The 13738-nt window shown below is 41.9% G+C and overlaps 1 protein-coding gene across 1 annotated transcript; it reads right to left on the bottom strand.

Annotated features, from left to right (window-relative positions):
• Position 1: 1 nt before the first annotated feature.
• LOC104997001 (zinc finger protein 160-like) lies at positions 2-13491 on the bottom strand (the record flags this gene model as incomplete). The annotated part of the gene is made up of 4 exons (XM_010851422.1): positions 12488-13491; positions 11013-11089; positions 6867-6993; positions 2-1587 (listed from the first exon to the last, which is right to left on the bottom strand). Coding segments are annotated over exons 2-4 (1749 nt in total), but the record flags the coding sequence as incomplete, so codon positions are not given.
• Positions 13492-13738: the final 247 nt, after the last annotated feature.

The following is a 13738-nucleotide window of genomic DNA, read 5'->3' as shown; positions in this document are numbered from 1 at the left end:
TGTATGGTTTCTCTCCAGTATGAGTTCTGTGATGAACTGCAAAGGAAGCCCTGTACCTGAAGGCTTTGCCACATAAATTACATTTATATGGATTCTCTCCTGTGTGAACTGCTTGATGTTTAGTTAAGTCTGGATGTGCACTAAAAGTTTTGCCACATTCATCACATTTATACGTTTTCTCTAAAGTATTAATTCTCTGAAGAGTTATAAGGCCTGAACTCTGACTGAAGGCTTTGCCACACTCATTACATTTGTAAGGTTTCTCTCCAGTATGAGTTCTCCGATGATTCCTAAGGTATGAATTTCGACTAAAGCACTGGCCACATACATCACACTGATATGGTTTCTCTCCAGTATGAATTCTCCAGTGGAGTGTAAAATAAGACCTGAGACTGAAGCCTTTGCCACATAAATTACATGTATATGGTTTCTCTCCTGTATGAAGTGCTTGATGTTTACTTAAGTCTGAACGTGCACTAAAAGCTTTTCCACACTCATCACATTTATATGGTTTCTCTCCAGTATGAATTCTCCGATGAATCCCAAGGTGTGCATTTCGAGTAAAGCACCGGCCACATATATCACATTTATATGGTTTCTCTCCAGTATGAATTCTCCTATGAACTGTAAGTGTTGCATTTTGACTAAAGGCTTTTCCACATATGTCACATTTATATGGTTTCTCTCCTGTATGAACTGCTTGATGTCTAGTTAAGTCTGAATATGCACTAAAAGCTTTGCCACACTCATTACATATGTAAGGTTTATATCCAGTATGAATTCTCCAGTGAACTGTAAAATAAGACATGTGACTGAAGGCTTTGCCACATAAATTACATTTATATGGTTTCTCTCCTGTATGACCTGCTTGATGGTCAGTAAAGGCTGAATGTGCACTGAGAGCTTTGCTATATTCATTACATTTATAGGGTTTCTCTTCAGTATGAATTCTCCGATGAACTATAGGTCTTGCATTTTGACTAAAGGCCTTTCCACATACATCACATTTATATGGTTTCTCTCTATGGATCCTTTGATGTCCAGTGAGTTCTGAGTCCTGAACAAAGGTCATGACACACTCAGTACATTTGTAAGGTTTTCCTGTGTGTGCTTCCTGGTCTTGTGCCAGTACTGAAGGGTGCATAACAGCACTCTCACATATATCAGAAATGCTGGTGCAGAAACTAGGAGTTCTCTGAAGTGGTAAATCTGAGGTGCTACTGTTGATACTCCTCAGAGCTTGAATACATTCAAATGTTTTCCTTTCAGGTTGAAGTATCGGCAGTTCATCTTGAAAGCTTAATCCATGCCTATTTTCAACATGCTTATTTCCCACTGCAATTCTACTGTGCCGATCAATTTCGTTAGTGAGATTTTTGATCTGGGTTATAGACATTCCTTTGTAATTTCTTTCATCATCTCTCCCCTGACACTCAAATTCATGCAAATTTTCCTGGATCTCTCTGAGGAAAAAATCTGTGATTTCACGGCTTTCAGGTCTTCCCAACATCACTGTGTGAAATACTTCTCCTTTATCACTGTTTACTTTTGTCGGTAATTTCTGGTTTATATGTGTATCAGACATATCTACAAGATATAAAGAACCATAGGTATCCTATTAATTATAATTCATAAATAAATTCTTTCATGTTGAACACATGATCTTACACCAAAAGTGATACCCATCCTGAACAGAACTATGAATCTTCCCAGTGATGATTTTCAAAATAAAAGAAACACTAAAGGAATAGTGTTTAATAAAGAAAGAGAAATCAGGCTTCCGTGGTAGCTCAGTGGAAAAGAATCCGCCTGCCAATGCAGGAAACATGGATTCAATCTCTCACCTGGGAAGATCCCACATGCTGTGCAGCAACTAAGCCCATGAGCTACAACTATTAAGCCTATGCTTGGGAGCCTGGGAGCCACAACTATTGAGCCCATATACTACAACTACACAAGCCATCACAACCTAGAGCCTGTGTTCCAAAATAAGAGAAGACAAGGCAATGACAGGCTCACACATCGCACTATAGAGTAGCACCTGCTCTATACAAATAGAGAAAACCTCGTGCAGCAACCAAGACCCAGCACAGCCAAATAAATAAATAAAATTTTAAAAGTTAAAAAAGAGTGATCACCTGTAATTCAAATTAATTTTACAGTAGGCTAGTTTCAAATACACAATGACAAAAACATTCATATAGTTCAAATCTATGTCAGCTCTCAAAGAAAAGGGTATTATCACACCATGACCCCAAAGCACACTCTATTTGGCTTTAATTGGTAGTCAACATACTACTGTCTCATAATTGAGGAGGAAAAAAATACATTATACAGAATATACACATATTTATACATAATTACATGCTAAAGAACAGACAGGGCTTCGCAGGTTTCTCAGTGGTAAATAATCCACCTGCCACTACAGGAGATGCAAAAGACTAGAATTCAATCCCTGGATCTGGATGAACTTCTGGAGACAGAAATGACAACCCACTCCAGTATTCTTGCCTGAAAGAAATTCCATGGACAGAGAAGCCTGGAAGGCTACAGTCCATGGGGTCACAAAGAGTCCAATACCTCTGAAAGACTAAGTATGCATGCAAAGACTAGACAATATATTGTAATGGTAAATAATCCAAAAGAAACTAAATAATGAATAATGTAAAAAATAAAGAGCAGTTTCTTAAAGAGATGGGAATACCCAACTTACCTGTCTCCTGAGAAACCTGTATGCAGGACAAGAAGCAAAAATTAGAACCGGACATGGAACAACTAACTGGTTCAAAACTGGGAAAGCAGTATGTAAAGGCTGTATATTGTCACCCTGCTTATTTAACTTATATGCAGAGTACATCATGCAAAATGCTGGGTTGGATTAAATACAAGCTGGAATCAAGATTTTCAGGAGAGTATCAACAATCTCAGATATGCATATGAATCTACTTTAATGGCAGAGAGCAAAGAGGAATTAAACAGCCTCTTGATGGGGTGAAAGAAGACAGTAAAAAAAGTTGGCTTAAAACTCAACATTCAAAACACTAAGACCATGGCATCTGGTCCTATCACTTGATGGCAAATAGATGGGGAAAAAAAGGAAACAGTGCCAGATTTTATGTTCTTGGGCTCAAAAATCACCATGGATGGTGACTGCAGCTATGAAATTAAAAGATGCTTACTCCTTGGAAGAAAAGCTATGACATACCTAGAGAGCATATTAACAAGCAGAGACATCACTTTTGCCAACATCAAAGCTATGGTTTTTCCAGTCATCATGTATGGATGTGAGAGTCGAACCATAAAGACGGCTGAGTGCCAAAGAATTGATGATTTCGAACTGTGGTGCTGGAGAAGGCTCTTGAGAGTCCCTTGGACTGCAAGGAGATAAAACCAGTCAGCCCTGAAGGAAGTCAACCCTGAATATTCATTGGAAGGGCTGATGCTGAAGCTGAAGGTCTAATACATAGACTCCTTGATGTAAAGAGATGACTCACTGGAAAAGACCCTGATGCTGGGGAAGGTCAAGGGCAGAAGGAAAAGGGGGCAACAGAGGATGAGATGGTTGGATGGTATCACTGACTCAATGGACATGAGTTTGAGCAAACTCAGGGAAATAGTGAAGCACAGGGAAGCCTGGAGTGCTGTAGTTCATGGGGTTGCAAAGTTTCAAACATGACTTAGTGATGGAACAAAAAAAGGAACAAAAGGGCAGTTTACAGTTGCACAAGAAACATAGCATTAGGAAATAAAGGATTCATTTAAAACAATTTTTTTGGGGGGGGTCATACCACGTCCCTTGTGGGATTTTAATTCCATGACCAGGGAGTAAACCTAGGCCCAAGTAGTTAAAAGTGCTGAATTCTAGCCACTGGACCACCAGGGAGTTCCCTCATATGATTTAAAACCAAAACAAAACACACTTTTATAAATATCTGTTATAAATCTATCAGTATATTGACATATAGGCCATTTTATGACATTAACAAGTAGTTCATACCAGTTACATTGGATAATACATTCAGAAAGACCATCATCTCTAAATTAAAAAAATTAGTAAGTGAAATATTCTCTACTTACACAACAGCCATTCAATACAGCCATTCCATATCTATACAGTAACCTTAACTTATCCAGTTCACTGGCCCCAACATACATGTGAAGGAACATGCTTTGGGGTTCCCTGGTGGCTCAGGGGTAAAGAATGCACCTGCCAATGCAGGGCCTAAAAGTTCAAGTGCTGGTCTCGGAGCAGCTAAGCCTATGCTCTAGAGCCTGGCACCTGTAACTACTGAAGCCTGGGCACCTAGAGCCCACATACTGCAACAAGAGAAGGCACTGCAGTGAGAAGCCTGTGCATTGTAACCAGAGAGTAGACCCTGCTTGCCAGAAGTACAGAGAAGCCTGAATCACAACGAAGACCCAGCACAACCAAAAATGAATAAAAAATAAATTATTTTAAAAATGTATTCTTATCACAAGAAAGGAATATACTTTGAAAACTTACTACCCAGAGTCAGAGATAACACTGTCAGGAATAAAATGCAAATTAACAACATACATAATGTAATGTAGACAAAGGGACATGTCACAATAAGCATGACAAAAAGTTAATGTATTTTTTACCCAAAAGTAATCTTTGAGGGAAAGTCCCTGGTGCTCTAATGGCTAAGACTCTGTGCTTCCACTGTAGGGGCACAGATTCCGTCCATGAATGGGAAACTAAGATCCCAACTGCCTGTCGCATGCTGCAGCAAAAAAAAAAAAAAAAATTCCTGATCTTTCCTGTAAAAGAGGCAATATTCTACGCAACCTAACAGCACTAATATTCCAATTTGACAAATAAAGGCAGTAGACTCATAGGAGTTATGTTTTCTCCAGAGTCTAAAGAATAGCAAGGCCATCCTGTATCAAAAAAGCTACTTTCCTTTCTACAGTCATAGCTTCATGGCTAAAATACTGACCAAATCGTGCTCAAATTGACTGTGATAACAGGGACAGATGGGCTGATAAGAATCTTGGATTTTCGCTCTGGGGAGACGGGGGTATTGGTTTCATCAGAAGAATCTGAAGGGTAAAGAAACTTCCTAGAGTGGGGGTAGGAGTGGGGGAAGCTGGGTTCATCCTCCCCACTGAGAGGCAGGGGGAGTAGAAGCGGACTAGCTGATAAGAGAGGGAGACAGAAGGGCTGGGAGGCGTGAAAGTCCACAACAGGACAGAGAATGGAGAGAGAAAGGGCAGTAGGGGACACTATTGGAGCTGTGGGCCAGCTCAATAGAGAGCCAACCTAAAAACTGAAGATTTGATCAGCTAAAATATAATTTGACATTGTAATGTGGACAATCATCCTCACTAATCACATAATTCTGTTTCCACTTGTAACTTCTCTTCAGACAATTTTAAGTTAGCCTTATGTACTTCACACTAGGAGAGAGGAAGATCCAGCCTCTCATCCAGCAGAGCAGATTCCTATCCTTTCTCAAGGGGCGAGAGTCACGAACATTCAGTAACTTCTAAGGGTTCAGCCCACTGAATTTAAGGTCCCAATTCTCACATAATCCAGTGAATACATCCCATTTATTAGCTAATGAGTAAAGATGAACTTTCATCTTGGGATAAAAACTTCATCAATCTTAATCTCTTCTTTTCCTACAGAGTGGCATTTTGTCTCACAAATCCTACTCACAGCACCAATTAATGTTTTGCCAAAAGTTTTCACATTCATCTCAGGGTCAAAGGATTTATTAATAAAATAAGCCATGTGTGCTATACAAATGAAAAAAGTGAAAGTGAAGGTGTTCACTCATGTCTGACCCTTAGTGACCCCATGGACTGTAGCCCACCAGGCTCAACCAGCCACGAAGTTTTCAAGGCAAGAATACTGGAGTGGGTTGCCATTTCCTTCTACAGGTGATCTTCCCAACCCAGGGATCAAATACGGGTCTGTGCATTGCACACAGACTCTCTGCCATCTGAGAAACCACGGAATCCCTATACAAATAAATAATACATAATATAGATAGAATTATCTAGCTGACTCTCAATATACTACCATTTAAAGCAAAGAGAAATAGAAACAGCAGAGGATACATCATCAAATTGGCTTCTGACCAAGATCCAGACTCAAACAGTGCTGGGAAGTCCCAGGACACAGCACATCTGGAGTCTCAATTGGGAAAATGTCCCAGGCAGTGTGTCCACTCCATGGGTGAGACTTCAAAGATTGCAGTTTGAGGTTACTGCTTATAATCCCAGGACATGAACTGATATCATCATCAATCTGTGAGGAAACAGCAGCTCTGGTTTCACCTTAATGCTGTTTGTTTTGTCTTATAAAACTTGGATGCTGCTAAGCCTGGGGCTTGGTTGGTCAGAGCACCTCCAAGGGCTGAACAAACTCAAGATTTGTCCCCTAACTTATTTATGGTGCCACAAGCCTTGCACTCACAGCAAGCAGAGTGTGTGAGTCACACACTCACAGTCAGGGTGTGTCCAGACAGGTTAGAAGGAAGGTCAGAGAAATGCACTGCTTTGTTTTGAAGCCTAAACAAGACTATTTATTTAATTTCCTTAACATCCTGGTGGCTCTATGCCTGCAAATACAGGAGGCATGGGTTCAATCCTTCACAAGTTTGAAATCAGCTTTATAAACACTCAAGCATGGGGAAAACTCCTTGTGTATCACACAGTGGGCGGATCACCTGAAGAAAGGACAAGTTTGAACTCCCAATGCCAATCACGAAGGCTTACATGTGAGAGTCAACAAGGCTTTGATCTCAGTAAGAACAACAGAGGCTCCCAAGAGACACAGAGGAAACATGCAGAGGTACCCCAAAGTATATCACCACTTTGGAAGAAGTGCTCCTCACCCATAGACAGCAGGATCCTGAGGGTCTCCACCATCACGTCCTTGTACAAGGTCCTCTGGGCAGGGTCCAGACATTCCCACTCCTCGGGAGTGAAATCTATGAACACATCCTTGAAGGTCAACTGTGTCTGAAATGAAAACACATTTCACCAACAGGCCCTGAGGAGGGTTCTTATTTTCACAGAAAAGGAGAAGTGAAACAGGTAAGGTCAATTCAGCTGAAGTAATAATATTCTGATAGATCCATGCAAATCTATTTGGAGCAAATTGGTGGTGTCTAATTTAATTTCCTGTTTTTTCATAAGATGATGATATCCTCCAATCAACATGAAATTTGTCATATGTGTGGACATGAAAAACAAATTACAATCAACAGTGGGTTGTCTATGCAGAAGTGTTACACTCAACACACTGAGTGACATTCACTATCTAGATGAGTTACAGTAAGACTGGTGTCTTCAGAAACAACAAAGTCCACAGTGACTTTAAAAGAACACACACTGTGATGAGGCTGACATCATCACACTGACCAGAGGTGTCTCAACACTTCATACACACTAAGCATTACTCTAAACTCTTTACACATATGAACTTCTCATCAACGTAACAGCACATTAGAGAAAGATCTGTGTCCACCTTACTGAGGAGAAAACTCTGTCACTCTAAGAAATTACTCAAGTTAAATAGTTAAGAAATGAGGCAACAGCACTTGAGTTCAGGTGGCTGGGAGAGATAACTGAACTGAAGGAAATAAACAGTTAAGTAACAGTGTAAAAGACCATCCACAGAGAGTTCCCAGAGAATACAGGAAACAAGTTCAAGGAAGCTGAACTGCAATGGAACAGTTAAATGATCACTATACAGAATCACCCCCTCTGCCTGCTAATCCACACAATGTCAGTAATCTTACTACTATTTACATCATTCATGTGATGAGGTAGAAAAAACTTAAGGTCATGAAATACACTTAAGATACAAGTGCAACTGCTACAAAGCATAAAGCATATTTATGAGATGATGTTTTATAATAAAACCATGGAGTTACATATCCATGCACTCATGCATGCACATGTAAACAAACAGCTGACTGAAACAAGAACAGTTGTCTTTTTTCTTTCATTCAATCAAAATTTAGTGACAATCAACTCTGTGTCCCAAATTGGGAATACAGCAGTGAACATGACGGAGCTTACAATCCAGCAGCCAACCAGCCAGTTACATCCAGAATTTTAACATCACTATTGTTATATGTGCTCTGAAATAGGCCTGGTGCTAAGACAAGATTCAACAGAAAGTCTTGACCTACATAAAGAAAACAGACGAGGTCTCCATGAGGAAGAAACACTTAGGATTGGCAAGGTGGGAAATGGAAGAGTTTTGTAAGCAGAGAGAACAGCCTGAGTGCTGGCTCTGAGGCATGAAGATATTTAGTGAACAGAAAGCCAGCCAGTGTGACTGGGACACAGGGAACAAAGAGTGGTGATGCCAGGTAGAGGCTGATTTCTACAAGGTCTAGGGTTTAGAACTTTATTCCAAAAGCTACTGGAAGTCACTGAAGAATCTGTAGGAAGAAAGTTACAGGTTTAGATTTGTTTTTTTGAGCTCACTCTGTTGTGTGTGAAGGTCACTGTTGTTCAATTGCTCAGCCGTGTCAGACTATTTGCGACCCCATGGTAGCTTGCCAGGGTGGCCATTTCGTACTCCAAAGAGTTGCCTTTTGACACATTCTGGGATGATACTCCCATTTTCTTTTACTTGTATATTTCAGCATCTTTGGGACATTAAAAATCAATCAGTTGTACGTCAATAAGTTTGTCAGCATTCTATGTCTTTTTTAAAGCTTATTTGGTTATGCTGGGCCTTCGTTGCTGTGAGCAGGCTTTCTCTAGTTGCAGCTGCAGTGCCCGGCTTCTCATTGCAGTGGCTTCGCTTGTTTTGGAGCACAGGCTCTAGACAGTGCGGGCTTCAGGAGTTATGGCTCCTGGGCTCTAGAGTACAGGCTCAGTAGTTGTGGCACATGGGCTTAGTTGCTCTGAGGCATCTTCCAGGATCTGGGATAGAACCCGTGCACCCTACATTGGCGGCCACATTCTTATCCACTGTACTACCAGGGAAGTCCTCAACATTATCTTATTGTAGTTCAAAAAAATAAAAGGATACTAGTTCAAAAAAATAAAAAGTAATACAAGCAGAACATAATATACAGAAGATTTATTCTAATGTGTATAGAATACCTGTGTTTAAAAATAATATCAAAGCTTCCCTGGTGGCTCAATGGCAAAGAACCCACTGGCCAATGCAAGAAACATGGTTTGTTGCCTGGTCCGGTAAGATCCCACATGCTGAGGGGCAACTAGGTTCCTGAGTCTCAATTCCTGAGCCAGAGCTCTAGAGCCCAGCAGGTGAAACTACTGAAACCAGTGCACTCTAGAGCCTGTGCTGCAAAATGAGAGAAGCCAATGCAAGGAGAAGCCCCCACTGCAATGAGAGTGGCCACCACTTGCCGGAATGAGGGAAAAGCCATTGAAGCAACGAAGATCCAGTACAACAAAAAAAAATATATTAAAAAAAAAAAGTGACTTTATCCTTAATTTGAGGTATGTAGTTATGTATGTGTATGAGTACACAATCAAAATTTTATTATCATAGTCCATTAATGAAATATTTAATTAACATTAGGAAAGTTGGGGAATTCCCTGATGGTCCAGTGGTTAAGATCCCACACTTCCACTGCATGGTTTTGGGTTCAATCCCTACTCACAGAACTAAGACCACCCAAGCTCACCATGCAGCCAAAAAAAGAAAAAAAATTAGTAAACTTGATTTCAGTTTAAATGAGAAAAGGTAATGAAACACTCAATAGACCTGAAGTCTTTTTCTCAACTTTCCATTCCATTGCCAAACACTAAGATTTTTAAGAGATGTGCATTTAGTTTTATTTATTATTTTTTAAAAATTTATTTAATTAGAGGCTAATTACAATATTGTAGTGTTTTATCATACATGGACATGAATCAGCCATGGGTGTACATGTGTTCCCCATCCTGAACCCCCTTCCCACATCCCTCCCCATCCCATCCCTCTGGGTCTTCCCAGTGCACCAGCCCTGAGTGCCCTGTCTCATGGATGAAACCTGGACTGGCATTCTGTTTCACATATGATAATATACATGTTTCAATGCTATTTTCTCAAATCATCCTACATTCGCCTTCTCCCACAGAGTCCAAAAGACTGTTCTATACATCTGTGTCTCTTTTGCTGTCTCACATAGTTATTGTTACCATCTTTCTAAATTTTATATATATGTTAGTATACTGTATTGGTGTTTTTCTTCCTGGCTTACTTCACTCTGTAATAATAGGCTCCAGTTTCATCCACCTCATTAGAACTGATTCAAATGTATTCTTTTTAATGGCTGAGTAATATTCCATTGTGTATATGTACCACAGCTTTCTTACCCATGTGTCTGCTGATGGACATTTAGGTTGCTTCCATGTCCTGGCTATTATAAACAGTGCTGCGATGAACATTGGGGTACATGTGTCTCTTTCAATTCTGGTTTCCTCAGTGTGTATGCCCAGCAGTGGGATTTCTGGGTCATATAGCAGTTCTACTTCCAGTTTTTCAAGGAATCTCCACACTGTTCTCCATAGTGGCTGTACTAGTTTGCACTCCCACCAACAGTGTAAGAGGGTTCCCTTTTCTCCACACCCTCTCCAGCATTTAGGTACTATAAAAAGTCAGATCTGATTCCCCCTCTTTTCCAGATTTTAACAAGTATTGTGCACACTAATACCTGACTTCCACATGCAGCTTCTTTACCCTCGTTGACAGAGAGCAGACAGCACATCCAGATGGGCCCTAAGCAATCCCTGCTGCCCAACAGCACTGAGACCCCGTCTCCAACCCATGGGTGAGAAGCCCTGCCTAGGACGGTGCCCAAGGGAGCCTCCTCACAAGGGCTGGGTCACCAGATCATGGGGAGACGGGATCTAAGTGGAGATGATAGGCCCTGAGGGAAGGCCCCGGGTGAGTGTGCATGTACAGGAGTCAGAAAGGACACTTCAGAGTCAGACACAATTAGCAAGTCCAGAGAAGGGCATTTCAGGAAGGACAGACTGAGAACCCACTGAGAATATGACCTTACCTGAGAAAGAGGGATTCCTGACACATTTTCTTTCATCTTCTTGGCTTCTTCCTCAGGCAACACAAGTTTTCAGAGGTCTATCATGAAAGTGGAAAGCATGCTGTTTAATGCTTAGAGTCAACACAGCCCCTTCCTGAGCCCCAACCCCACACACAGGGAAGCCCTCACCATGTGGAACAGCCTTCTATGGCAACTGTCTCAGGAGGGTCTCAGGACGGTCAATTCCCACACAGAGTCCAACACGGGACTTTCCCACACTTTCCCTCGGATCACACTCCCCTCCTGGTGAGGTCTCATGCACACAGCAGCAGGGGGCACCTCTGGTGACCCCACGATCCCCATCAGGTCATACAGCAGGCCCTGGTCCAGCCCCACTCAGGGCAGAGCGCCTTCCCCTCTCCCAGGGCCTGATCTCAGTTTCAGAAGTGGAGGCTAAGAGCCCTGGTGCTCAATGCAGGATCCAAATTGGAATCATCTGCGCCTCTGTGCACATTCCTGGGGCAAGGCCCCACATGAGAACCCAAGGAGCGTGTCTGATGGGGGAGAAGCAACTAACTAAAGGGGTATGTGTACATATACCATACACCACGTGACCATGTGACATATGTGTACACAGTGCAATATTTATCACAATCCACAAACGAACACATCCATTACCTCCAAAATCCCATGTTCTGTGTGTGAAAACACTGACGATGTACTCTCCTGACAAATTCCCAGTATGCACTAACAGAATAGGATTAACTACGGTCAGCATACTGCACATACCTCCCCAGGACTTACTCATTTCACACCTCATAGTCTGTACTTTTTGCCCAACATCTCCCACAACAACGCTTGTCTCACACACACCCATTCACTGGGTTCATCAAAAGGTCCACTCTTCGTCTCACAATCCTCCTGGAGGCCTCGACGAAGCTTCCCTTCACCTTCTCCCATTTTTCTACCTCTTGTCCATGCATGGTTGAAAAAGAGCAGAGACCACTAGGTGTGCGTATTGCAACAGAAATCCACCCAAGCTGCAAATCCAAGGACATTGGGACTGAATATGGAAGAAGAAGAACCTGGTCCTCTTGGGAAAACCTATCAATGACTGTGGACATTATGTAGCTCAGAGATACACAAACTGAGTTCAATAAAGAAGTCACAAAACGAGAGAGGCCCCAATCTCACTGGCTCCTGTTCTACCTGCTCACAGCTAAATGCAAGATAACCACAGTAAACTCAGCATCTGCTGCAATGGGCAGATGAGCTGCTGGAAGGCAAAGCTGCTGTCCAAGATGGAAACTTAGAAGACCTGGGGGCTGTAGTGAGCAGTGACACTGCAGACTAAAATATGGGGATACCTCAAGACACTAGATCAGGCTTCTTAGGACTCTCACATCTTTTTGCTTTGGGTAATAAGTCTCCACGTGGGGTAAGGATCAATTAGAGTTGAAATGTCCAGAACAGATATGGGAACCATCATCACCTACCCTGTAACCTCCATCTCCCCTGAGAATTCTTCAGCCAAACACACATTCATAGTCTGTGAGATGTTGTAAGAGAGATGTTGCACACATCCTGGAAGGAAGAGGAAAATGGGACATCCTTCAATGAAGGGAAAAGAGGAAACATTCCAAATAATCAAAGGAGAAGGCCATCTCTGATGAAGGTGATTAATATAGAGGCAGTAAATCTGGTTAACATGACAGCAAATATCAAAGGAGATGGGGAGACCTCTCTGGCCTAGACCTGACGAAGAGAAAAAGCAAGGGCAACAGTGATATAATGACCAAACCTAGACGTTAGCAACTAAGATCCGAGACAGAGAAGGTTTTGGTTATATGAACAAGGACTAAGTGAATGTGACCAGGACAGACTGACCATGAGAACGGGTCAGCTCCCAGGATGGGGCTGGAGACCCTGGCAGAGACCTGAGGATGACAAAGGGCTGGGGAGCCACCTAAGGAGTCAGGATGCTTCCCTGAGGACACAGGGAAGCCAGCAGAGGTGGGAGTCCTCCCTTCACATCGACCTTTATTCACAGAAGACAGCTCATGATTCTCTCTGACTCTGAGCCTATGCTCCCACCTCCATCCTACTATTGTCCTTTTTCATGTTGCAAGACTGGGATCCATTTCAAATTCTAATACTAACTGGGCAGTCCCTCCAAGAACTGCCACACACCCAATTTGGCCAATCATCTCAGGGGTCACTGTTGCTCAACTTTTGGACCTGAGGGAAACATCATCAGATCAACTCAGCTCACTAGCTGTGAGATCACATAAAAGAGAGGAAATTGGAGTATCAGACTAACTGCTTAAATTATGTCATGACTCTTAAGCTCTACTCCACACCAGGAAAAGGGAAGGGGCTGATCCACCTCTGACAGAATCAAGACACTGCTGCAGCCTAAACTTCTATAGCCTCTGCACATGGATGTTATCTTTTAATACAAATAATTACAAAATGCACAGACAGAAGTTTTGCAATTCTCATTTTCATCTGTATAATTTAAAAAAGAATGTCTTAAACTTAGTAGATTTTAAAGCCAAAAATCAATGTATCACAATTTAGTAATTCTTATACAATCGATTCAGCACTCGTCTGGATCTAGTCCCCTGCCACACCTGCACAATAGTTGTTTCCACTTCATCTGGTTTATCTGTTTCCCTACTTCTTTCTCCGTCTCCCTTTCTCTTCCCCTCTGCTCTCCTGCTGTGCCTGTCCTCCTCTCTACTTCT

This window comes from Bison bison, unplaced genomic scaffold (assembly GCF_000754665.1).
Source record: "Bison bison bison isolate TAMUID 2011002044 unplaced genomic scaffold, Bison_UMD1.0 scf7180017851728, whole genome shotgun sequence".
NCBI lineage: Eukaryota > Metazoa > Chordata > Mammalia > Artiodactyla > Bovidae > Bison > Bison bison.
Note: the sequence above shows the minus strand (reverse complement) of the source record. Positions and strands in the feature narration are given on the sequence as shown.